The 25,263-nt window shown below is 55.4% G+C and overlaps 2 protein-coding genes across 5 annotated transcripts in view; both read left to right on the top strand.

The window, feature by feature from the left end:
* The window catches only part of MECP2 (methyl-CpG binding protein 2), a 64,577-nt gene extending 52,378 nt beyond the window's left edge, over positions 1-12,199 (top strand). The window contains exons 1-3 of one of the 2 annotated variants that reach the window (XM_036887175.2): positions 1,234-1,318; positions 2,687-2,741; positions 2,851-12,199. In XM_036887175.2, the coding sequence (XP_036743070.2) occupies positions 2,928-3,776 (849 nt within the window). In that variant the 5' untranslated portion in view covers positions 1,234-1,318; positions 2,687-2,741; positions 2,851-2,927 and the 3' untranslated portion in view covers positions 3,777-12,199. Of the gene's footprint in view, positions 1-967; positions 1,319-2,686 lie in introns of those variants that run through there. The other variant, XM_036887173.2, reaches the window with a different exon arrangement.
* A 3,165-nt stretch (positions 12,200-15,364) lies between these two features.
* IRAK1 (interleukin 1 receptor associated kinase 1) lies at positions 15,365-23,152 on the top strand. Of its 3 annotated transcripts, none has more exons than XM_036887169.2 (14): positions 15,365-15,595; positions 15,682-15,849; positions 15,957-16,088; positions 16,206-16,306; positions 16,494-16,682; positions 16,914-16,978; positions 17,188-17,302; positions 18,095-18,216; positions 18,763-18,904; positions 19,292-19,357; positions 20,644-20,880; positions 21,533-21,968; positions 22,400-22,543; positions 22,991-23,152. In XM_036887169.2, exons 1-14 carry the CDS (start codon positions 15,460-15,462, stop codon positions 23,050-23,052), a joined length of 2,115 nt encoding a protein of 704 aa, XP_036743064.2. In that variant the 5' UTR covers positions 15,365-15,459; the 3' UTR covers positions 23,053-23,152. The 3 variants fall into 3 exon arrangements, with proteins under 3 accessions (XP_036743064.2, XP_036743065.2, XP_036743063.2); XM_036887168.2 differs by having other exon boundaries at positions 15,367-15,595; positions 18,697-18,904; XM_036887170.2 differs by lacking the exon at positions 16,494-16,682 and having other exon boundaries at positions 15,366-15,595; positions 18,697-18,904.
* The last annotated feature ends 2,111 nt before the right edge of the window (positions 23,153-25,263 follow it).

Genomic DNA, 25,263 nt, shown 5'->3' with positions numbered 1-25,263 from the left:
GGGTTGTGTTCTTGCCCTCTTAGCCCGGCCACAAGAGCATCATGACCAGACTCTGATGCCAGGGTCCAGGGCCTCATGGTGACCATTTCTGAAGTACACAAGGAAGGGACCCTACATGGCAGAACCAAAATGTAAGGAAGGATCCACTCCATCAGCATGAAAGAATGGGGATGCACCACCCCAAAATGAGGGTGCTTTTTCCTCCCATTGCCCAAGGCTCAAGTGTTCTAAGGGTGTGTCCGGTGATAAAGACTCACCCATCCTGGGACCGCCCCTCATCTTGTACCAGAAACTCTAGGCATCAGTTGCTGGTTGTACAAGTTAGTATTTACATAGGGCATTTGTGACTTTTCTCCCTCTGAGGTGTTGGTACCCACTGTTGAGGTGTGGAAACTGAGGCATGGGATGTTGAGGTCACTTGCTCAGGCCAAACCTGTGTGTTCTTTCCACAGGGCTGCACCGCATGTGCCCTCCCAAGGGGGTAGTGTGGGGCTGTATTCCCATCAGCAGGCTGTGCTCTCACCCATGGCTGTTTTATACTGAGAGCACATCTAAGAAAACCCTATGTACAGAAGCTATAGTAACTCCAAGGCCAGGCCTTTGTGAAGAGGAGCACCACCCCATTGTGGGCGGGAGGCTCCCTCTCCAGCAGTTCAGGGTGTCTTATCAGCTGTGAGCCCAAGGCAGTGTGCTCAGAAACCACACCATGTTTCTACTCAGAAAAATGTCACCTGTGCATGCTGCTTACTCTCCTGCACCCTAGGAATGAGACTCAGGGTGGCCACAGTGCAAGTTGGCTGCAGTTGGCCAGCAGCAGCAGCAGCCCAAAGCCCCTGAAGAAATCTGGGAAGGGGAAGGGCACCAAGGTTGAGGCAAGCCCTAGCAGGGAGCCCCTTTTCCCACTGCTCACATTTTCTGCAAACTGGTATGTTCTCTGTGATACTGATGTACTTCTTTAATGCTTCAGGGAAGAAAAGTCAGAAGACCAGGATCTCCAGGGCCTCAAGGACAAACCCCTGAAGTATAAAAAGGTGAAGAAGGATAAGAAAGAAGATAAAGAGGGCAAGCATGAGTCCCTGCAGCCACCAGCCCACCACTCAGCTGAACCAGCAGAGGCAGGCAAAGCAGAGACCTCAGAAGGGTCGGGCTCAGCCCCAGCCGCCCCAGAAGCTTCTGCCTCCCCCAAACAGCGGCGCTCCATCATTCGTGACCGGGGACCCATGTATGATGACCCCACTCTGCCTGAAGGTTGGACCCGAAAGCTTAAGCAAAGGAAATCTGGCCGCTCCGCTGGGAAGTATGATGTGTATTTAATCAAGTAAGTAAGGGAAGTAAGGGCAATGCCTGTCTTTACAAAGTGCGGAGGGCCAGGTGGACAGAAGGTCGGGCAAGTGCTAAGAAACTGATGGGGAGCCCTTGGAGGGGCAGCTCTTTGCTGCCTGTTGATCAGAAAATGGGTGAGCGTAACCCCACTTTCCCACCTTGGGTTGCAGGGGCCTCAGTAATGAACACCACTTGGAGGTGTGACCAGGTATGTTTGGAACAACTCTGTACAGAGGTCAGTGCTCTGACTGCGACATGCACAGGGTAGCACAGTGTGACTTTACTCTGCCAGCCCTTGGGGCCTTGTCTGGAGATGGAATGCAGTAGGGCCTATCCAGGGCCGCAGTGAGGATGCCGCTGGAGAGGTTACTGCACAAGGCCCTACACAGGCTGGACCCAGAGCAGAGGCCACGGGGCCCCCCCATGCGTAGTGCCCTGGGCTCAGGAGGCAAGTGAAGCTCTCCAGGCTTCCTGCCATTTTCCAGCTGGAGAGCATCTAGCCAAGAGGCTCTTCTCAGAACCTGTTAACCACTTCTTTCTGGGAGAGTCATTCTGTAACATTGCTTCATGAGCCAGAAGAAGCATAAATTCATAGGGCTCAGTCCAGTGTATGAATCATGTTGGGAAAGGTGGCTTCTCTGAAAGGGGCTCTGGGGAAAGACACAGATGGGCTCCATGTGCCTTTCCAACTGTCCCTGGCACATCTGTCCAGCTTTGGGCTGGCTGCCAGGCATTTCCTGTTGAAACAGAGTAACTTCCAAGCCAGAGCTTCAGATGAGCGAATAAGTACCTTTCAGTTCTGCCTCTTAGATGATCCCGAAAAGGTTAGCAGTTTTCAAAGGCTATTTGCAGACAGCTTCATTTGATCCCAACAACTCTGAGAAGATGTTGGAAACCGATTCCCAGAGAGGCTAAGCAGGACAACCTGAGTTCAGGTAGACAATGCTCTGCTGGAGGATCAGGTCCTGGCACTGCCCAGCAGAAAGGGCTGGACAGGGTCCCCAGGCCAGACCCCTTTAGGGGCCAGAGGAGGAGCCCTGGTGGCAGGTCAGTCCTTGGGGTCATTAGGCAACAGCTGTGGAGCACCCAGCCCCGAACTTCTCTGGCATCAGAGTAGGCTGTGCAGGTGCACACTGCTACTCAGCGACCCAGTTGGTTTATGTGTAGTCATGGCTGTACCCCACTAGTATGAGCTTAGCTTTGCTTTTCTTAGATGTGACTCTTGTTCAATAGTATCATCAGGCATGTCTGTTGCAGAACATCTTCTTCAGAGAGTTTATTACCACTTTCCATTCGGCGCCGTCTTTGACTTGGCTGCAGAAGCTTGTAATCATCCTTTGTGTTTCTCCACTTCTTCCCACAGTCCCCAGGGAAAAGCCTTTCGCTCTAAAGTGGAATTGATTGCATACTTCGAAAAGGTAGGCGACACCTCCCTGGACCCTAATGATTTTGACTTCACGGTAACTGGGAGAGGGAGCCCCTCCCGGCGAGAGCAGAAACCACCTAAGAAGCCCAAATCTCCCAAAGCTCCAGGAACTGGCAGAGGTCGGGGACGCCCCAAAGGAAGTGGCACTGCAAGACCCAAGGCAGCGTCATCAGAAGGCATGCAGGTGAAAAGGGTCCTGGAGAAAAGTCCTGGAAAGCTGCTCGTCAAAATGCCCTTTCAAGGTTCACCTGGGAGCAAGGCCGAAGGGGGTGGGGCCACCACATCAACCCAGGTGATGGTCATCAAACGTCCAGGCAGGAAGCGAAAAGCCGAGGCTGATCCCCAGGCCATTCCCAAGAAACGGGGTCGGAAGCCTGGCAGCGTGGTGGCGGCTGCTGCCGCTGAAGCCAAGAAGAAAGCCGTGAAGGAATCTTCCATCCGGTCTGTGCAGGAGACTGTGCTGCCCATCAAGAAGCGCAAGACCCGGGAGACGGTCAGCATCGAAGTGAAGGAGGTGGTGAAGCCCCTACTGGTGTCCACTCTTGGTGAGAAGAGCGGAAAGGGACTGAAGACTTGCAAGAGCCCTGGGCGGAAAAGCAAAGAGAGCAGCCCCAAAGGGCGCAGCAGCAGCAGCAGCACCTCCTCCCCCCCCAAGAAGGAGCACCACCACCACCACCACCACCAGGAGCCCCAGAAGGCACCCGCGCCGCTGCTCCCACCCCCTCCCCCGCCCCCACCTGAGCCCCAGGGCTCTGAGGACCCCGCCAGCACCCCTGAGCCCCAGGACTTGAGCAGCAGCGTCTGCAAAGAGGAGAAGATGCCGAGAGGAGGCTCGCTGGAGAGTGACGGCTGCCCCAAGGAGCCAGCTAAGACTCAGCCTCCGGTCGCAACTGCCGCCACGGCCACAGAAAAGTACAAACACCGAGGGGAGGGAGAGCGCAAAGACATTGTCTCATCCTCCATGCCAAGGCCCAACAGAGAGGAGCCTGTGGACAGCCGGACGCCCGTGACCGAGAGAGTGAGCTGACTTTACACAAAGTGGATTGCAAAGCAAACCAACAAGAATAAAGGCAGCTGTTGTCTCTTCTCCTTATGGGTAGGGCTCTGACAAAGCTTCCCAATTAACTGAAATAAAAAATATTTTTTTTTCTTTCAGTAAACTTAGAGTTTCGTGGCTTCAGGGTGGGAGTAGTTGGAGCATTGGGGATGTTTTTCTTACCGACAAGCACAGTCAGGTTGAAGACCTAACCAGGGCCAGAAGTAGCTTTGCACTTTTCTAAACTAGGCTCCTTCAACAAGGCTTGCTGCAGATACTACTGACCAGACAAGCTGTTGACCAGGCTTCTTAGGGTACGCCTGCACCTCCCCTCCCTTCCACACCTCCCCCCAGTGTGGTCACGAGGGACAGAGAGCAGTTGAGACGACATGCCCATTTTCGCTGCCATTGGTACCCCAGTCACAGCTCTCCTCTCCCTCCACCCTGCCCTGCCTCCAGCTCCCCCACTCCTGCCCATACCGGGACAAGGAGGTGTGAGGCCAGAGAGACAGATTCTTTCGAAAGATGGAGATGGCCCGCGGCTACAGCCCATGTGATCCCACCCAAAGTGGCATGGATCTGGCCCCACACCAGCCCCATCCAAAACTGACAAGGACCTTTCACAGGACAGGGAAGTAGCACCTGTGCGCTCCAGCGCTGGCGTGGCCGCGAGGGAGTCGTCCTTTGAGCTGCTGGGTGTAGTCTGGCCTAAGCCACAGGAGAGTGTGGCCCACAGCCGTCCTCCAGTGGGTGGCGCTAGAGAGAAGCCGTGGAGGCAGCAGGGTGTAGCTGGCCCTCTGGCCAGCCAAACCCGCAGGCGACGGGAGGGATTCCGAGTCGCTCTGAACAGTCTGCAACTGATAGTGACAGGCACAGTGAACAGGGCCAGGGGTAGGGGTAGGGCGCCAAGGGAAAGAGGGAAAAATGTTCTTCCAAAACTTTCCAATTCTACTCCTTTAGGGACAGCTTAGAACTATTTGCACTATTTGAGTCTTCATGTTCCCACTTCAAAACAAACATGCTTTGAGAGCAAACTGGCTTGAGTCGGCAACACTTTGTCTCTCAAGGCACAGACATGGCGGTGTTTAGAACTACCTGGATATGTATATACCTGCGCTTGTTTTAAAGTGGGCTTAGCACATAGGGTTCCCACGAAGCTCCGAAACTCTAAGTGTTTGCTGCAATTTTATAAGGACTTCCTGATTGGTTTCTCTTCTGTCCCATTTCTTCTTCTTTCATTTCATCTTTTCATTTCTCCCTTCTTCCTCCTCGTTCATCCCTTCTGTTCCAGGCAGCCGAGTGCCCCACTATACCCTAAGCTGATGCTGGTCAGCTCAGGCCCCCAGAACTCGCCCACCTTTGGCCTTCTGGCTGCCAGCCCCACCCCATTCTTAGCCCTGAGGAAGCGCCTGGCTCTGCTGAGTCTGCCCGGCCTTACCACCTTGGCCTCTCTGAAGGGGAAGAGAGCAGCAAGGTCTTCCTCTCCTAGGGAGCCCTCATCCCTGGTCAGACCCCAGATTCTGGGCCTTCCCAACTTTTCACTTGAGAGAAGCAGGTGGGAGAAGTTGGATGGGATGTGGATTTGGGAGCCTAGGGCAGCATAGAGGCCTCTCTGGCCTATCAGAATTATCAAATGACCCAGCCCTGACCTTGGCCTTTGCTAGGCCCCACTAGCACGTCCATTGAGACAGGGCAGCGGGTAGAACGAATGCAGATGCCCCCAGCCCTAAGCTGGGACCAGCGCCTAGCCCCCTGCCCCACCCCTCTGTTCCTCCTCTACCTAGGAGGGGTTCTTTTATGACAGGAGAGGTTTGGCTTTCCCTTGCTGGAGGCTGGGTGGGGCCAGTACATACACATCTCCACATCCTCGCCCGCCTGGGATGTGGGGTGGGGGCTTCGAGGCTTGGGCTTCCCGTAGTGTGTTAACTGATGAGTTTTCCATCCTCCGTTCAGGAAGTCCTTATCTAGCTGCATACCTTCATCATATTGGTATATCCTTTTCTGTGTTTACAGAGACGTCTCTTATATCTAAATCTGTCCAACTGAGAAGTACCTTATCAAAGTAGCAAATGAGACAGCAGTCTTATGCTTCCAGAAACACCCACAAGCACGTCCCATGTGAGCTGCTGCCATGAACTGTCAAGTGTGTGTTGTCTTGTGTATTTCAGTTATTGTCCCCTGGCTTCCTTACTGCAGTGTAACCATGAAGGAGTGAAACATTCTAGAAACTGTCTAGCCCTTCCCTGCCAGTCCTTAGTGATCAGGAACCATAGTTGACAGTTCCAATCAGTAGCTTAAGAAAAAAACGTGTCTGTCTCTTCCAGAATGGTTAGAAGCAAGGGAGTTTGCCCCTTTGTTTGCAGTCATAGCTGGCCTTTCTAGCATTTTTGTATCCATTTCCTTATGCTGCACAAGCAAGTCCCACAACCAAACGTGCTGTGCTGTCGACCCTCCAGGCTTCACTTCTGACTTCTCCCCAGAAAGGGAAGGGGGCTCAGAGGAGGGGGCAAGTCCTTCCAGACCCCTCTTCCTCCAAGGACAAAGGCTCCTGACCCTGCAGTGGCCTCGCATTCCTGGCAGCCCCAAAGGATGCCTATCCGTACAAGCATGGTGTACAGCCAGTTTGTCATGGAGACGCTGTCCATTTTGGTCAGGTTTTTATGCACAATGCTTAGCCAGTGAAAGTGGCTCCTGAAACCGGTGTCAGGAGCTGGCCGCCCATTGGCTCAGTCCCATCTGGGCCTGGGGAGAGGGGTACAGGGCCCACCGTGGCCCTGCTTCACGCACGACAGTTCATTCAAAGGCTGGCTGGGCATTGTGGTCGAGAACGCGGCCCCCCAGCTTCTTCCCCCAGGGTTCCAAAGCTGCAGGCGGCGCCTGAGCGCCTTACAGTCTTCTTTCTCCCCCTCTCCTTTCTTCCTCATTCCCTCCTCTTTCCCAAATAAAGGCATGACAAGTGAGTCACCTTTAAGCAGGCCGTCGTGGTGGTTTGTCGCCCTGGCAGGCAGGTGCCCTGCAGCGCCCCGCCACCCCTCTCCTGGGGTCAGGTAGACAGGAGGTTGGAGGGAAAGCCTAAGCCACAGGATTCTCACAAGCTGTGTTTGGCCCAGTTTGGGGGTGTGACCTCAATTTTGTGTGTCCTTGAATACCATGAAAATGGAGGGGGGCATCTTTTAGGGACTGAAGAATACAGGAATTGGCCGGCAGCTTTCAGAAACCTGTGGGGCTAGGTCACGGTCACATTCAGTCTCCCCGACCTCCGTTCTAGTTGTTAGTTACTACCTCCTCTCCCAGCGCAATTCTGTATGTCCTCGAGCTCCCACCACGCCTGGCCCAGCTCAGTCCTGCCCATTGGTGGGCTTGTCCCAACCAGTGGAATTGCCCACCTTGACGCTGCACTGCACTGGGGACACTGGGCCACCACCAGGCTCTAGTACAGCTCCCTTCTACTGGTGCTGTGTTCCCATATCAAAATGCACAAGAGACAACTAGAAATGCCATGTCCCCCAGGCCACCAGTGCCAAACCAAGGAGCCCAGCCCCTTAGCTCCCAGGAAGCTGAAAGCCAAAGTGGTAGCCTTGGGGGTGCTGACCCCAGCCAGCACCTGGCTTCTACTCTGGACACTCCATGCAGGTGCAGGTAACAAGTTTGTTCAGTGGCATCATTCCACGCTAGAGGTCACTAACAGTGGCAATGGGACCCGGAGCAGCCCCAAGTTGTCACATGCTGCTCTGCCCAGCTTGTCATTACTGTGGCAGAGATCATGAAAGAGGGTACTAGTTGGCAACAACGTTTGGTTGGAAAGGAGTTTCCTTAGCTGATGAGACTTCTGGATTTTAAGTAATTTAATAAACAACTCAAGCCCCAGAGGGAGCAAAGGGTATGAACTGAATCCACCAGGGGAGGCCAACTGGACCTGGAGGAACCCAAGTGCAGTCTCGCAGCTGAGCTCTGCCCTTTTCTGGAACACCGGGGAGGTCACAGGTACTAGTTCTTGGAGGAGACCTTTGGCGCATCCATTCCTAGCCAGTGTCGTTGCCCCGAATCGTTTCCTGATGCAAGTTTCACACACTGAATCTGTAGCCCAGACCTCAGGAAGTCAGCTGGGCCTAGAGCCCTGTGGGGGTTTGCCTAGCCAGCCCCCGAGTTCACTGAAGGCGGTGTAGGTGCCGGGGGGGCAGGCTCCCTGCTCCTGGCCGCTGCCACGCCCAAGGGCCCGCTCTGCTGTGCTCGCTGTGGGGGTTCCATCTTTGCTTTTTTCATCAGCAGACTCCACTCTAGTGGGTTTGTTCAGCCTCCATTTTTGCTTTTTTTCTTTTAAATATTTTATCAATCTTCAGAAAAGGCATAGTCAATTGTTAACAAATTGCTAGGATACTGCCTCCCCCAGGGTCTAAAGTTACATATTAAAGGGGAAAAAGTGAATGAAACTTACTCTGAACAATTCAGAAGGAAAACCTAGAAAACATTTGGCAGAAAATAACATTTTGCTGTTTCTGAATGAATAAGAGCAAGTTCTTGCAAAAACGCTGATCAAAAAACACCTGGAGCCTGACAGTGCGGCAGGTGAAGGGAGGTCCAGCCTGAAGCCATTGGGTCTGAGACTTGGGGCCATCTTGTCACTGAGGAGCCTGTCGCTCCTTGGGTAGCAGTCCTTGAGGACTTGGCTGCCACCCTGTCCCGTGGGGTGGCCTGGAGGTTATTGGCCTGCCTGATCCCAAAGCTGCACGAGCCCAGCCCTTGGTGTGGGAAGCAGAGTGTCACCAGTGACTCCGGAGGCCTGTGACATTCTCACCACTCAGCACTGCCTGTCAGGAAAAACAATTTCTAACTAAGGCCCAGGCATCTAGGGAGAAGAGGGTGATGTCTCCCCCCGGAACACTGGTTGCAGCCTGTCCCAAGGACACCCCTGCACTGCTCTCCATGCAGCCTACGGCTGGGACAAATGTCACTCCCTCTGAAGTCCTGAGGTGGGGGCTGCCACCTGAGTGCCGCCTGTGCTGTGAGTCCTGCCCCTGGGCCAGTGGGAGGATAGTGCAGCAGGTGAAACCCTCCTGCAGGGGAACCTTGCAGTTTCAGAGCACTTGGGGAACCTGCCAATTGCCTTTGCTCCCTTAGCTCCCCCTTTCTATCTTACCTTTTCTCAGGTTGTGCTCAGCAGCGAGAGAAAATGAGAGGAAAAGGCCAAGAGCCTGGGCTGCTGCCCACGGGTGGTCCCTATCCCTGCAGTGTTTGTGTGTCAAGTGACAAAGCTGTTCTTCCTGGTGACCCCGATTATATCCAGTATCTTACAGACTATACACACAGGCCTGCTCGGTCTCCTCTATCTGGGCTTTTGTTTTGCTTTTTAGTTTTGCTTTTAGATTTTCTGTCCCTTTTATTTAATGCACTGACTAGACACACAAAGCAGTTGAATTTTTATATATATATATCTGTATATTGCACAATTATAAACTCATTTTGCTTGTGGCTCCACACACGTAAAAAAAGACCTGTTAAAATTATACCTGTTGCTTAATTACAATATTTCTGATAACCATAGCTTAGAACAAGGGAAAATCAAAAAACACACAAAACACACACTCAAAAAAAAAAACGACAAGTCTGTCTGCTGGTCACTTCTTCTGTCCAAGCAGAACTGTGTTCTTTCCTCGCTTCTTTCAAGGGCTTCCCTGTGCCAAGTAAAGGAGGCTCCAGGTAGCATCCGGGTTTCGCAGTTTCTCCTGCGCTGGTGAGAGGACAGTTCACTGCATCAGTGGGTGCAAGAGCACTCCTGTGCCTGGCTAAGGCCATGATGTACTTGGTACTGTCTGGTCCTCTTGGACCTCTGGGTGGGACGATGAGAGTCCATGGGGGTGGCCCAACCCAAGCACATCACCCCCCCCTCCAGTGACTCGGGCAGAGTGGTCCCGTGTGGAGAGTTGGCTCAGCAGACCTCCCTATCGGTAGGGCTCCCACCTCAGTGAGTCTGGGGGCTGGAGGGGAGATGGGAAACCTGTGGCATCCTTGAATGTGTGAGCCACACCATGTGGAACACCGGGGACCCCAGAACCATGTGCAAGAGTCCAGTGGGTCTCCTCCAGGAGTAGTGAAGACTCCAGAAACATACCTTCTCCCCCATCCTACGAGTAATTGCATTTGCTTTTGTAATTCTTAATGAGCAATATCTGCTAGAGAGTTTAGCTGTAACAGTTCTTTTTGATCTTTTTTTAAGTAATTAAAAACACCAAAAAAATGCAGAAACTTGTTCTTCCAAAGCAGAGAGCATTATAATCACTGGGGCCAAAAGCTCCCCTCCCTGTGTCACTACTGAGGCCTGAACCAAAAGAAAAATGCTTGTAGGCCCGTTGGTGGCCAAGCTACCTGTGGGCCCCTCAGAGGACCTGGGCTGGGGCAGCCTCCAGGCCCACTCCAGCCTGCGTTCAGTATTAGCCCTGGGTCTTGACATCCTTTCCCACCCAGCCTGGCACTGGGGCAGTGGAGGCCAGGAGGCTGTTGCCGCTGATGTTTGGCCACTAACAGGTGGGAGTCTGCATGTGTTCACAGGCGTGCTGACCGAAATCTGAATCGGCGCCCGAGTTAGCCTCACCTGGGGACCTCTTGCCCTGCCCGGATGGAGCAGGGGCCACCCAGTTCAGTGTTTCTGGGGAGCTGGACGGTGGAATGCAAAAAAAAGGCTTGCTAGAACTTGAAGCCTGCTCCTTCCTTTGCTATCAAGGCCTCCTTTTCTGTTTGATTTGTCACTGCTTCAATCAATAACAGCCGCTCCAGAGTCAGTAGTTGATGAATATATGACCAAATATCACCAGGACTGTTACTCAATGTGTGCCGAGCCCTTTCCTCGCGCCGGGCTCCCATGTACCCTGACACTGTAACGTGTGCTGTGTCTGCTCTCCTCCCCTCCTCCCTCGCCCTCCCCTTGTCTTTCTGGGGTTTTTCTGTTTGGATTTGGTTTGGTTTTTACTTCTCCTTTTATGTTCCAAACACGAGGTTCTCTCTACTGGTCCTCTTAACTGTGGTGTTGAAGCTTATATTTGTGTAATTTTTGGTGGGTGAAAGGAAATTTGCTAAGTAAATCTCTTCTGTGTTTGAACTCAAGTCTGTATTGTAACCATGTGTAAAGTAATTGTTCCAGAGACAAATGCTTCTAGACACCTTTTCTTTACAAACAGAAGAATTTGGAGGGAAGGGATGGTGACCAAGATGAGCGGGGCTGTCCTTTTGTCCCAGGAGGGAATCCCCAAAGAGATGACCCCTGTCCAGATCAGCCAGAAGCCACCCAAAGAAGTTAAGCCCAAGCCAACGGACTGAATAGCTGATGTGTTGCCATTTTTGGAGTCAGAGCAAAACCAGGTTTTGTTCTACCCACTGGATTCTTTTGCCTTTTTCCCCACCAAGAGTTATTAGCATCATTGTTATTTTTAAGGACAGACAAGGTTGATGTTTCTGTGAGGGGAGCCAGGAGGGGCATGGGCAGAACTGGCCTTGCTTGGTGGGAAGCAGATGGGGCGGGCCTGAGTAGCAGGGCTCAGACCTGGGTGGTCATCTCCCTGGACACCTCCACTGTGGCCACAGGTCAGGTCTTTGTGGATAGGGCAGACCGGCCACTCTCTGCCTGACACAGCTCTTCATGGCAGGCCTAGACAGTGGGCATTACCATTCAGGCCACCTACACTCCATCCCACCCTGCCCTGCAGTGCACAGCCCGGGAACATGGTGGCAGAGGGGTCTTGGCACTCTTTGCTGTCATCCAATCCCCAGCAAAATTTGCACACGAAGAAACCCCTTCCCTTCCCATGGCAAAGCAGATCCTTCTCAGAGAAGCCAATACCCCACCAGACATTTGGGCTTATGAAACAGGGACACCTGGTGGCCCCTCCTCTGAAAGGCAAGGACAGTGCTGACTAGTGACTGTTTGCACATGGGGTTTAGTAGCAGGAAGAACCAGTTAGGGTGGCTGCCCCTTCCCAAGTCACAGTGACACCGGCCACCCTGTGCAGAGGAAGCCGGCTCCAGCCCAGAAGCCCAGCTAAGGGTAGGGGAGATGTGTGTGAGGCGTGGGGAGCTGCCCAGGACAGACTTGGCTGGACATGCCTCGAAAAGCCCTCTATCGCATTCACCTTCAGTTTTTGTGTTTTGGGACAATTACTTTAGAAAATAAGTAGGTCGTTTTAAAAACAAAAAAATACTGATTGCTTTTTTGTAGTGTTCAAAAAAGGTTCTTTGTGTATAGCCAAATGACTGAAAGCACTGATATATTTAAAAACAAAAGGCAATTTATTAAGGAAATTTGTACCATTTCAGTAAACCTGTCTGAATGTACCTGTATACGTTTCAGAAACACCCCCCCCCACACTGAATCCCTGTAACCTATTTATTATATAAAGAGTTTGCCTTATAAATTTACATAAAAATGTCCGTTTGTGTCTTTTGTTGTAAACTCAAGTGATTTTTTCATAAGGTTCTTTTACTATTTGAAAAGATGGGCAGCACGCAGTTTTATTTTATTTTTGTAAGTTTTCTAATACGTGTGAAAGCAAGGAGTGCTCAGCATGCCTTTCTAAGTGATGCGTTTGCACCTTTTGTTGGGAAGTACTGTACCCTGTGCTATTAGCATTCTCGATAAATCTCTGTGAAAGTGACTCCAGGTCTGGGCTTTCATTGTCAGACAGCTCACCGGACAGCATGGCAGTGTGTTTCCTCATTCCGTCCGGCTGTCCCTGAACACAAATAGCCGGTGGCTTTCAGGACAGCCATGGGAGGAAAGAGCAGCCCACTCCATAGACCACCTGTCCTTGGGTGTCCCCAGGCCGCACTTTCCAGGTGCTGTGCTCCTGCACGTGCCAGGAAGCTCTCCGCGGCAGGCTGGGAAGGAAGGGCCAGGTGTGAACCCACTGTGCCCAAGGTCCGGAGGCAGGTGGGCTACAGGCCTTCTGCATGGCAGCACAACTTCCCTGTCCCTGAGAGGTGCCTTGGTCTGAATGTGCTGAAGCACTTTTGGAAATACCCTCCTTCCCTGCCACCAGCTGCAGCTCCTCCCAGGCCTACCACCTGAGACCCTCCCATGGCCTCTGCTGACCTGGCTCCCTGCCCAAAGGGGGCGCTGTCATCACTGTGGGGTTTGCAGGCCTTGTCACATCCTGTGGGTGCTCCCTGGCTTCCTGTAAGGTTGTGTGGGCTCTCAGGAGCTGCCTGCCCTACCACAGCTGTCCTCACTGGGCTGTTGCTGGGATGGAAGGAATGGCAACTTTTCAGTGTCTAGGTGCACATGCAAATGTGGACCCACCTACTAGAAGGTGCACTCCGAAGTCCTGGCCTTGAACATTATAAAGCAAAGGGTTGAAATTCAAATTGTGTGTATTTGTTGCTGGGCAGCTGCATCTGGGGAGGTACACTAGGTGAAACCTCAACCAGGCCGGGGAGCATTCTTGACTCTGAACAAGAAAGAATTCTTGAACAGGTCTGACGAGTGTAGGTAAGGAAAGAATTCATTAAAGTGAGAGTGGTAGTAAATGGCAGCAGCTGTGCAGGCAGCAGAGGGAGGAAAGGGAAGCTCACTGAACTGCTCAGCATAGAGCAGATCCCTTGCCAACTTCTAAAGACAGTGTCCCCTGGCATCCAGGGCCCACTTGCATCTGCATGATTTGGGAACTAAGCCACTACCAGCCCAGGATTTGGGGGAGCTGCAGAGCACTGGATGGAGTGAGATTATGTTCTGGGAACTTCCCAGAGGCAAAGACAAGAGATTTTCAGGCAGCCTGCTAAAGAGCAGAATCGTACAGCTGCTGTCCTGTCTGCATTACCCAGGGGACGGGAACCTGCAGGCCCAAGTCAGAGTTCTCAGCAGCCTCTCCCTACTTGTCTGGAGTAGGACAGAGAGAGTGAAGACTTGTGCTTAAGTCTGGAAAAGAGAACCAAATAGCAAAATAAAGACATCACTGGAGGAGTGCAGAGACAAAACGCAGTAAGCTGAGCAGTGAGGTTTTATTTAAAAAGTACACACTCGAAGAACGTCAAGGGAGTACAGGCAACCATAGAGATGAGACGCACTTAAGGCTTAGGATTCTGTCTTTTAAGGATTTCAAGAATGGGGCAAAGGGCCAGGGGATGTGTAGGCATGACATGCCGCATGATGTGTATCTCTGGTGAGAGACATTATGTCACCACCCACAGTCAGTCCTCTAGATGTTCTATAAGATAAACTTAGAAGGAATTTCTTGATCCTGTTCTCCAAGATAGTGGTTGCCTACAAGCAATGGGGATTTACCATTTAGGACTGCCTGCCCTGCCTAAAGATAGGCTGTTGGCTGATTACCAGAGGGTGTGTTAGTTAGGAATCGTAACCTCCTGACGCCCTGGTTTTTAAAATGGAATCTTAGTTATAAAATGGTGTCTCCTGCTCTTACTATACTGTTTATATCTTGGCATTTTTCATCACTGGCAGGATAGGGAGAGCCTTCTGGGATCAGGATCAAGAGGGCAAGGGGAACTTACAAGCACGCCCTCGCTGGGGAAACAAAAGAGAAAGTCACGCTTGCTGCTTGGGGGAAGTGGGGGGCAGGGGGCCAGATATCTTCTCCCATTTATTGGGGGAGGCAGACAAGTGCAGAGACTCATTGCACCAGAGATGCCAGGCACAGCAGAGGCTGTGGCCTGACCTACCTGAGGGGCCTAGGGAGCCAGGGGACGAGGGTCATCCCTGTAAGGGAGCAGTGAGAGCAGTGGGTCTGTAGGGAAGAGATGGAGCAGAGATGTTCGGGGAGACGACAGGAAAACAGTGTCTGCTTCTGGGTGGTAAGGGGAGGGAGGGGTGCCAGAGAATCTATAGGAATCAACGGCTGCAGAGTATTGTGGAAATGGGCAACAGAAACAAGTGTGGCCAACACATCAAACAGGCTGGGAACTGAGCTTACCACCTGGAAGAGGTCGGTCTATGCCAGTCCCGAGGTGCGCCCAGGGAGTCGGGGGGCGGGCAAGGTGTGCAAACTGAGCCGGCGGTGGGACAAGATGGAGAAGGGTCAGCGGGAACTGAAGGCGCTTTAGTTGAGACGTAACCACATTTTATGTGCTAGTGGGAAGGAGACAGCAAAGAAGGAAAAGCAGCAGATGCGGCCAAGAACTAACAATGGCAGTAACAGGTTCCTGAAGGCGCCCAGCCAGGGTACGGGAGGTGGGCGGAAGGCGCCGCGCCGGGCGGCCCCCTCCTCCCGCTTTCAGCCCGGTCTCCGCGCCCCCAGCCTCCCGCCGGCGGGCTGCAGGAGGCCAGCGGGGGGCTCTGTGCGGCCCATACCTGACCTGCCCTGCCTGGACCTCTGCCGACGCTCCGCTGCCCCCCACACGAAGCCGACCTTACTCGGGGGACCCCACGCCGCCACCCCAGCCCCGTCCCGCAGTCCCGCGCCCCCGCCAGGCCCTTTATCCCCTCAGACCGCCCCTCCTCCTGGAAGCCGCCCGGCCCGCCTCCCCCAGCTAGGCGGCGCCCCGTGCGGCGAAGGGCAGCAGGGCGGAGGCGGCCAAGATGGCGGCGGGCCTGGCCCCGCCCCTTCCGGCCCGCCGGACGCCGCACGAGGCCGGCTTAAAGGGGAAGTGAGTCAGTGTCTGCCCACCCGGCCGGCCCAGGCCCGCGCCCGCCGCGGCCCCTAGAGGCCCCGGCCCCGGCCCGGCGGCGGCGGCCATGGCCGGGGGGCCGGGCCCAGAGGACCCCGCGGCCCCTGGAGCCCAGCACTTCTTGTACGAGGTGCCGCCCTGGGTCATGTGCCGCTTCTACAAAGTAATGGATGCCCTGGAGCCCTCCGACTGGTGCCAGTTTGGTGGGTGCCGGCCCCGGGGCGCAGCGGGGGGTAGGGTGGTGGGCGCGGGCCCCGGGCACCCAGGCCTGACGCCCCCCGCCCCGCAGCCGCCCTGATCGTCCGCGACCAGACCGAGCTGCGGCTGTGCGAGCGCTCCGGGCAGCGCACGGCTAGCGTCCTGTGGCCCTGGATCAACCGCAACGCCCGCGTGGCCGACCTTGTTCGCATCCTCACGCACCTGCAGCTGTTCCGCGCGCGGGACATCATCACAGGCTGTGAGCGCGTGGCCCCAGGGACCCCCGGGACCGCCAGGTTGGGGGCCACCTGGGGCGCCCCCCTAGGGATCCCCTCACAACCGGGCCTAACCGTACGTTACTTCCAGGGCACCCTCCCACTCCACTTCCACCCCCCAGCACCACTGCGCCGAGGCCCAGCTGCATCTCTGCAGCCACCGAGGCCGAGGCCCCCAGCCTCCGGAAGTTGCAGTCGTCAACCTCCACCCTCCTCTCCCCGGGTAAGAGAGCTTGGTGTTGGGCTTGATGGACAGAAGAAGGGGCCTCCTTGACTATGGCTGTGGCTGGAGACCCTGGCGCTGGTCCCTGCCGTCCTCTCAATTGGTATCTTTATGAAGCTTTTCCAGGCTCCCAGACGCATTCTGGGCCTGAGCTCCACCCTGTTCCAAGTCCTGCTGCCCTCCTGCCACCACCATCTCCAGTCCCTTCCTTTACCAAGGTAAGTGGGCCCCGCTCCCAGGAAAGGTTCGAGATCAGGAGCAAGAAACCCAGGCTTCGGTACACTGGGGAGCCCCAGCAGGGCCAGCCAGGAGGCAGCTGGGGTTGGGGGACATTGCAGCCCCCCAACCCCACCCCAGAGGGGAGGAGGCGGGACCTCCCCACCTGATCCCAGTCTCTTCCCACAGCCAAGCTCGGAGAGCCAGGTGTCCCTCCTGCAGGGGGCCCACCCTTCTCCATTCTGCTGGCCCCTCCATGAGATTGTCCAAGGCACCCACAACTTCTCAGAGCAGCTGAAGATTGGGGAGGGTGGCTTCGGGTGCGTGTACCAGGCTGTGATGAGGAACACGGTGTATGCTGTGAAGAGGCTGAAGGAGGTGAGTGTGGGGTCCCACAAAAGCCGTGGAAGGTCCTTGGCAGACCCTCACTGTTCTGGTCCACCTCCCATGGGACTCCTTCAGCCTCCTAATTCCCCAGTGCGAGGTCTCCAGACGCTTGGTTGTTCTGGGCCCAGGACAGGTAGCCATGGGAGTGGCCATCAAGCCTTGCTGCTAGAGCCTCATGCTGTGCACCCCCCCCCACACCCCTGTTTTTCCCGGGGGCTGCAGGAGGCAGACCTGGAGTGGAGCACAGTGAAGCAGAGCTTCCTGACTGAAGTGGCGCAGCTGTCACGGTGAGCCTGGGGTGGCCCCTCTGGCTGTGGGCAGAGGGAAAGCCCCACAAGGGCCCCCCTGGTCTCCAGGGCCACATACCACGGTGCCTGTCTTCCTTGGGCCCAGCTCATTGAGGGACCAGCAGGCACTGCCCACCCCCACCACGGCCAGATGGAAAGTGTGGTGCAGGCTGGAGGCTAGAGGACTCAGGTCCCACTTTTTCAAGCAGATTTCGTCACCCAAACATCGTGGATTTTGCTGGCTACTGTGCTCAGAGTGGCTTCTACTGCCTTGTCTATGGCTTTCTGCCCAATGGCTCTTTGGAAGACCGCCTCCACTCGCAGGTAGCTTACTTGACATGGCATATGGGACCCACAGCAGTCTTGACCCCAGGGCAAAGTGGGGCATGGGACCTGGGCTCTTGGCTTCTGTGAGTGGGTCCCACCGGCAGTCAGGGCCTGGGTTCAGGGTTTGGCATGAGGTGGATTACCATTTTCCCCAGGACTCTTTCCCATGGCTTCTCCCTGACTGCTTCTGGAGCCTGGCCCCTTGGTGCCTTTATAAAGGGCATAATTGACGCAGACTAGCCCAACTCAAGTTTCTGTACTTTGCAAGCAGAGTAGTGGAAGGGTCTCGTCAGCATTACCCCTGAGGATGGGGGCAGTGGGCTGTGCTGTCCAGACCTGCAAGTGGGCTCCAGCTAGTGATGTACGCACAAGATACAAGGGCTAACAGCACATAGGATAAGGGTGTCCTGGACCTCACACGTAAGTGCTTGGGATGAACACACTGCGTCAGGGGAGGTGCAGAGAAAGCCTCCGAGGTCCTGAATGTCCTGGGAGGAATGAATGAATTCCAAGCACTAAGGACCACCAGCTTCTGTTGTCAGTCCCAGAGGCAATTCCCCAGCCGTTGTCCAGTCCTCAGCCTGCTTTACAGAGCATTACAGTAGCTTGGTCTCACTTGACCTTGTAAAGTAGCCATGGAGATTTGGCTGTTTGTTTTCCAAAACGGGAAACCGAGGCCCAGATGCTTGTCCAGACCTTGCAGTGACAGGTGGAGGGAGGGTTGGGATCAAGGAGCAGTACCGCCCCTTCAGCTTTCCCTGTGCCCCTTTGCTCCCTCTGCCACCCCAGACCACTCAGGCCTGCACCCCTCTCTCCTGGCCTCAGCGACTGGACATCCTTCTGGGCACAGCCCGGGCAATTCAGTTTTTACATCAGGACAGCCCCAGCCTCATCCATGGGGATGTCAAGAGGTGAGGAAGTGACACAGCTGAGCCTGTGAGGCCCCTCAGAGGTGCAGGGGTGGAGTCTAGGCCAGGGGAAGGTGCTCCCAACCTTCTGCCAGCAGCGAGCAATGGCTCCTGCTCACTGAGGCCTGGCGTCTGGCCCCAAGGAGCCTTGCCTGAGTGCCCCCATGAGAATGGGCCTGTCCTCCCTTGCTCAAGAGAGAGAGGTGTTAGTCCTGAGGCCTGGGACGTCAGATCCAGGAGTCCCAGGTCACCGAGTACCTGACATGGGACAGATGGAGAAGCATAGGCCAGGCCAAGGACAGGCTTCCACTGATGAACAGAGGCCCAATCTTCAAGGGTGCCTCTGGGGCTGCTTGCTCGGAGCCCCTCAGATAGCTGGAATACTCAGGTAGCATCAGCAGGGAAAGGTGTGGGACAGTAGGCAGGTCCCGGGGGGACAGAGCCGGCCAGGGCCAAGCTGACACTGCTCCCTTTCCCCCCAAGTTCCAATGTCCTTCTGGACGAGAGGCTGATGCCCAAACTGGGGGACTTTGGCCTGGCCCGTCTCAGCCGTTTTGTAGGGGCCAATCCTGGCCAGAGCAGCGCTGTGGCTTGGACTCGGACTGTGCGTGGCACCCTGGCCTACCTGCCCGAGGAGTACGTCAAGACAGGGAGGCTGGCTGTGGACACCGATACCTTCAGCTTCGGTGTGGTGAGCTGCGGGGCCCTCCACTGGCTTGGGGCGGGGGCCGGGGGGCTACAGGGAGAGCTGAGGCCATGAGGGCCAGAGGCCGACCCGGCAGGAAGCTAACAGAGCTTCAGCTGCAGGGCTCCTCCCTCCCTGGCTGTCCCTGTCCTCAGCCTTCCTCTTCATTTCATATGTGTGATTTTGCGTTCTGTTTCTTCACGTGGGCCCTCCCAGTTGCCTGGGCTGTGGTCCCATAGTATGTGGCCGTGTCCCTGCCCATCCAAGGGCCATGCCCCTGGCAGCCCCAGTCCGTGCCTTCGCGGCCTCATTGGGTTGGGCCGCTCCACCCAAGGCTTAGGGAAGTGCCATCCCAGAAGCCACCACTACACTTTCCATCCTCCCTCTCTCCAGGTAGTGCTGGAGACCCTGGTTGGCCAGAGGGCTGTGAGGACACATGGTGCACAGACCAAGTATCTGGTGAGCCTCCTGAGGTGGGTGGGGCAGAGAGGGAGGGAGAGAGGCACTGCCCCTGGCACCCAACAGGTGCAGCCCTGGAGGGTGGAGGGATCCAGAATGCAGTGCCCCACAGAAGCCAGCCTCCGTTGCTGAGTCACCTTTGAAAGTAGGCAGGGCCCAGAGAGCTTCCTACCTCGCCGAGAAGAAACCTGTCTTTCTTCCGTACATGCAACAGGCCTTTCCAGACCGTACCTGGGTTAAGGGCGGGGGAGGGGGCATCCCAGCAGGGCAGTCCCAGTGCACTGGCACCAGTAGCTTCAATGGGAAACAGAATCGGGCCTGGGTCAGGCTGTGGTGGAGAACCAAGCTGGCAGGCCGCAGGTCCAAGCTGCCCCACCCCCTTGCCCCTTGGCTCCTGTCTGCCTCACTGTGGACTGAGATGGAGACGGGAGAACTGGGTTCTGGCCACGGCCTGATGGCGGTCCCAGAGCCCACCCCTGGTGGGCCTGTCCCCCGACCCGGAAACAGACCTAATACATGGGCAGCCCTCACACAGTTCCGGGGCCCGGAATGTGCTTGGTCAACAGTTTGTGTTTTACAAACGCATACCTCACACTGCTGCTGCTTCCGGCTTGGGCTGTTCTGGCCATGACCGGTTCTCAGCAGGTCCAGGCTGGGACGGGGACGACCGCTGGGAGCCCCCCTTCTCCCCCTTCCACACCCACCTGCACAGCTGGCTGGCGCCGTTTCCAGAGCCAGGCCCTCCTCCGCCGCCCTCCGCGTGAGCACTGCCGTCTCCGTGTGGCACACCAGACTCCCCGCGGCTCTTCAGTCTTGTCCAGACCCTTCCTATCTGTTCTCCATTCCACTGCCCAAGTAATCTTTCAGAAACAGAGACATTGTGACAGCTCCTTTGCCTTCCTGCCCACTGCGCGTGGAATGAAGGCCGCCTCTGCTGGCTCCCTGCTGCCTGCCCCAGGGCCTGTGTGCGGTCCTGTCCCTCTGCCTGAAAGCCCTGTCTCCACCCCAGGGGCCTCTCCTTGGGACGCTCCCCTTGGCTCTACCGTCTTAGGCTAGTTCAGCCTTCAGGTCCCATCACAGGTCCGCATAGGGTTAGGCTCAGTGGCTCTGGGAAGTCAGGCCTGGGTGTTCTGTTTGTTGCTATATCCCTAGGGCCTGGGGCAGTGCTCGGCACACAGTGGGTGCTTAGTGAATCTGAAGAAGGCCCACAGGAGTCTGAAAGGGCCTGATGAATGTGGTGAAGGCACAGCCCCCTGGTGGCCCCACTCACAGTATCTGTCCCACAGAAAGACCTGGTTGAAGAGGAGGCCGAGGAGGCTGGGATAGCCCTGAAAAGCACCCAGCCCACACCCCCAGCAGGTCTGGCCACAGGTGCCTGGGCTGCCCCGATCTCCACCCAGATCTATAAGAAACACCTGGACCCCAGGCCTGGGCCGTGCCCACCTGAACTGGGACTGGCCCTGGGCCAGCTGGCTTGCTGCTGTCTGCACCGCCGGGCCAAGAGGAGACCCCCCATGACCCAGGTAGCCCTGGGGAGACAAGGGGGACCAGAAGCAGTTGAGACATCAGCTGCCCAAGGGGGACAGTAGCCTGTAGGAAGTTCCCCATTCCTGGTGCTGCCCTGTAATGAGCCAAGCACAGCACCTGCCGGGCTGCTTTGTGGCTACAGCCTCCAGACATTCCTTGCTTGCCCTTCGGTTCTTTATGGGCAGCCGGAGCCCTCCTGAACCCCACCTGGTATAAGAAACAAAGGGGTTTTAGTGTACCCCCTTCTGGGAACACTGCATTTGCCTTTTTCTGTCCCCTCCCTGGATGCCACCTCTTCCTCTCTTGACAGTTGAGAATAGAGGGCAGCAGGGCAGTGAGATGTGCTTTCTAGAAAACAGAAGCCATTTCCAATCCTTAGCTCTGGTGGCCACGACTCAGCGCTCCTTGTGACAGGGACAAACGGCAAGGGACAGGGCTTTCCCAGCTGCAGGGTGTGTGTGTGCAACCTTGGTCGTCCCTGCAGCCCCCAGAGCAGCTGCGTGTGGCCTGTGGTGGCAGCCCTGTGGGTGGGCCCCAACCGTCTCTGAGGGCTATGACCGGTCAGCATGGCCAAGCCCGGCCTGCCCAGGAGCTGGGAAGAGCCCCACCCGAGCCACTCACCCTGAGAGCAGCTCTCTGTCCTCGCAGGTGTACGAGAGGCTGGAGGAGCTACACACAGGAGTAGCAGGGCCATTCCTGAGGCCAGAGGCTGCCAGCCGTGGCCCCCCTTCCCCCCAGGAGGACTCCTACATGTCTGCCACCGGCAGTGCCCCAAGCAGCACCAGCCCCCAGCAGCCCCTGACAGTGCCCTCTGGAGCCCCAGCCCAGGCTCCAGAATGGCTCCAGAAGGGCCCCAGCCAGCCTGTGGAGAGTGACGAGAGTGTGTCTGGCCTGTCTGCCGCCCTGCGTTCCTGGCAGCTGACCCCGAGCTGTGCCCCGGGCCTGGCCTTGCGAGGCAGCCTTGGACACGGGGCTGCCATGCAGGCCCCAGCACCCCTCAGGCAGGCTGGCTGTATTCAAGAGGGCGCCACCCGGGAGTCAAGCTGGGGGAGCGGCCTGGGCCCCTGGCCCACAGCTGTGGAAGGTAGCTGGAGACAGATGCCCAGGAGAGTGACCAGGGCCCTCTGCAACAGTCCCCTCACTCCACACCGTGGGGCCTGCTGTTAAGTTCACTCTGCCCTTAGCAAGCTCCAGGCCATTGTCTTAGGACAGGTGGCTTGCCCAGCTTTGGAAAGGGGTGCAGAGGACAGCCCAGTGCTGTGTCTTCTCCCCAGGCTATGCCCTCAAGGTGGGTGAGCACACTTACTGAAAGCTGGGCACAGAAGGCTCTGTCCAGAGTGGGGCTCCTGGCCTAGCTGGGAGCCGGGGCCCTAGTGGTGCCCGTTCTGGGCCCTGCCCTCAGAGAAGGCACTGAGGACCTCCATCCCAAAGGGGCTGGGGGCTAGGAACACTTGTGAGGCCACAAGTGGCGGCAAGGAGTTCCTTGCAGCTAAGACAGTGCTCTCCCCACCCCAGGATCACTCCTGGGCAGCTCCGCGTCATCACAGCCACCGCAGATTGTCATCAACCCAGCTCGGCAAAAAATGGTGCAGAAACTGGCCTTGTATGAGGACGGGGTCCTGGACAGCCTGCAGCTGCTCTCCTCTGGCTCTCTCCCAGGTACCCCCGGACTGGCCCCTGCCACTGCGTGCGCTCTGCAGCTAGAGGGCTGGCCTCCAGGGCCTCCGGCAGGCTCTTCATGCCGGCCCCAAGCAACAGCATCGCCTCTGGTGCTACCTGGACGCAGCACCTGCTTCCCGAGAGGTGGGACAGCACGAGTGCCCGCCACCCCCTATAATGAAGGCTACCTGTCCCAGCTCGCTCACCTTCCCCTGACAACAACTGTCAGCGGGGCACCCACTGCCCACTCCCCTCCCCCGCCTGTGCTTCCAGAACGTCCACAGCCCCAGCGGGCATTTTCCATTCCAGGTGCCATATGAAGAATAGTAGCGCTTAGGAATAGAAGCCCCCAACTCCAGAGAGTGCCCTGGGAGCCAAGGGGGGAGCACACCCTGGCCTTGGCTGGGGCTCGCCCCTGTGTTTGCTAACCGGCATTTCCTCCTGCAGGCTTGGGCCTGGAACACCAGAACAGGCAGGGCCCTGAAGAGAGTGACGAATTTCAGAGCTGATCTGTGCACCTGGCAGATGCCCCCAAACCCGGAAGTCAAAGTTCTCATGGTCGGAAGTTCTCAAGGCACAGGAACCCTCGGCAGCCTGCAGGGGGTGGGGGTGGGGGTGGGGGTGGGCCCCTCCCCTCCCCTCCCCTCCCCACAGGGAAGAGCAGTGGTGGCCCCTGCTGCTGTAGGGATGTGGGCACAGGACTGGGAGCCATCGGGGCGGGACATCTCAAAGTCCTGCCTCTGAAAGCGGATGGTGCAGGAGTGGTGGGGGGAGCGCGTGTCTGGAGGCAGAGTGGGAACAGTGCGATAGAGCAGGGGGATGGCTCCCCTGAGAGCTGGGCAGGACAGCCCTTAGCCTTTCTATTAGGACTTGCCTGAAGCCCTAGGGGAAAGCAGCCACTCGGTGAAATAGAGCCAGGGCGCTCCCAGCCACTTGTGATTTGGAAAGATGAGGTGTGGCTGTCCTGTGGTTCAGTCCATGAGCTGGAAGTGAGAGTGCTGAGACACCCCAGAGGGTCCGGCAGTGTCCCCATCAAGCCAGTGTCTGCAGATTCCACTAGGGTCTTCGGGCTAGCCTCACGTGACTGCTGGCTAGGCTACCCCTAGGGGCTGCAAACGGGCACCAAGTCAGTCAGGCTCCGGGAGCACAGGTTCAGCCTCAGGCCCCGTCCCTGATTATGACAGAGGGACTGCTCAACCCAAGGTTCGGCTAGGCCTGAGCCCTGGATTACCCAGACAGTGAGATGCCCCAAGAAGGTGAGAAGTTGGGAGCAAGGCAGAGGAGGAGGAAAAAAGCTTCAACTCACATTTTTAAGAACATGTCATGTTTCATGGAGCTGAGTGTCTTCAGAAGTAGCCCGGGGCTGTAGCACAGGCTTACTCTACATGCTCCACAGATCTAGGCATTGATGAAGTTCAAGTTGTCCTGAAGTAATAAAAGCTTATGTTTTGACCTGTGGCTGTGCTTGTGGAGTTTGTAACACTGAAAGCCTTGAGCTTTTCCAATGCTTTTCACCTCAGGGATATTGCCTGTCCTACTAAAACACCAGACACCAGCCCACCGCTGTCCCCACTGCCCGCAGATCCTCTGGAGGCTCCTGTTTCATTCTCAGTAAACTTCTATACTGGTGGCAGATCCACAACAACACTGCTACACAGCAGTACTTTCATGGGTTGGTAAGTTTTCCTTATGTACTTAACGGGCTTTGACACTACTGTAAATGGTAACTTTATCTCATTTTCTAATTGATCGCTGATAGTGTAGAAATATGATGGAGTTTTGTGTATTGGCTTTGCATTCTGTGACCTTGCTTACATTCATTTATTAGCTCCTGTAGTTTTTCAGCAAATACCTTTGCATACTCTACCTACACAATCATTTCATCTGCAAATAAAGACCGTTTTACCACTTCCTCTCCAATCTATGCCTCCCAGTTCTTTTTCTTAGCCTATTGCCCTGTCTAGGGCCTCTAGTCAGACACTGACTAGAAGTGGTCAAAGTGGACATCCTTGCCATGTTCTCAATCTCAGATGCTGGTGATAGGATTGTTGTAGGTGTAGCTTGTCAGTCTGGTAAACCATATCAATTGGTTTTCAAATATTAAAACCAATTTCTTGTTCCTTAAATAAAAACAGCACTTTGTCAGGCTGTGTCATCCTTTTACACGTTGCTGGATTCCACTGCTTGTGCCTCTAGAGAACTGTTGCATCTCTGTTCGTGAAGGATATTGATCTGCAGTTCTCTGGCGGTACCTGTCTGGTACCTGGACCTCATAAGAAGTTGGAAAGTGTTTCCTTATGTTAGTAAAGAGATTGTGTGTGTTTGGTCCTACCTCTTTAAATAATGGATTCACCAGGCACCTTGACTTTTCTTCGTGGGAAGGTTTTTACAAATTCAATGTCTTTGATTAGATATTGGGCCACTCAGATTTTCTGTTTCTTCATGTGTTAGTAATTTGTGTCTTTGAAGGAATTTGCGCACTTCATCTAAGTTGTCATAAATTTAATGATTCCCCCTTATCATCCTTTTACATCTGTAGGATCTATAGTGATGTCCCTCTTTCATTCCTGGTTTCATTGATTTTTTTTCTCTATTGTTTGTCCACTTTCTATTTTGTTGATATCCACTCTTTATTATCTCCTTTCTCTTACTTATTTTGGAGTAATAACACTTTTTGGGCTTTAACTTGCTCATCTTATCCCAGCTTCATAAAGTAACCT

This window comes from Manis pentadactyla, chromosome X (genome assembly GCF_030020395.1).
Source record: "Manis pentadactyla isolate mManPen7 chromosome X, mManPen7.hap1, whole genome shotgun sequence".
NCBI lineage: Eukaryota > Metazoa > Chordata > Mammalia > Pholidota > Manidae > Manis > Manis pentadactyla.
Note: the sequence above shows the minus strand (reverse complement) of the source record. Positions and strands in the feature narration are given on the sequence as shown.

Coding starts and splice junctions, on each gene's coding strand:
- IRAK1 (XM_036887168.2), top strand. CDS start 15,460: ATGGCCGGGGGGCCGGGCCCAGAGGACCCCGCGGCCCCTGGAGCCCAG. Junction 15,850..15,956: donor GCGGGACATCATCACAGGCT/GTGAGCGCGTGG, acceptor CGTTACTTCCAG/GGCACCCTCCCACTCCACTT. Junction 22,544..22,990: donor CTCCTCTGGCTCTCTCCCAG/GTACCCCCGGAC, acceptor TTCCTCCTGCAG/GCTTGGGCCTGGAACACCAG.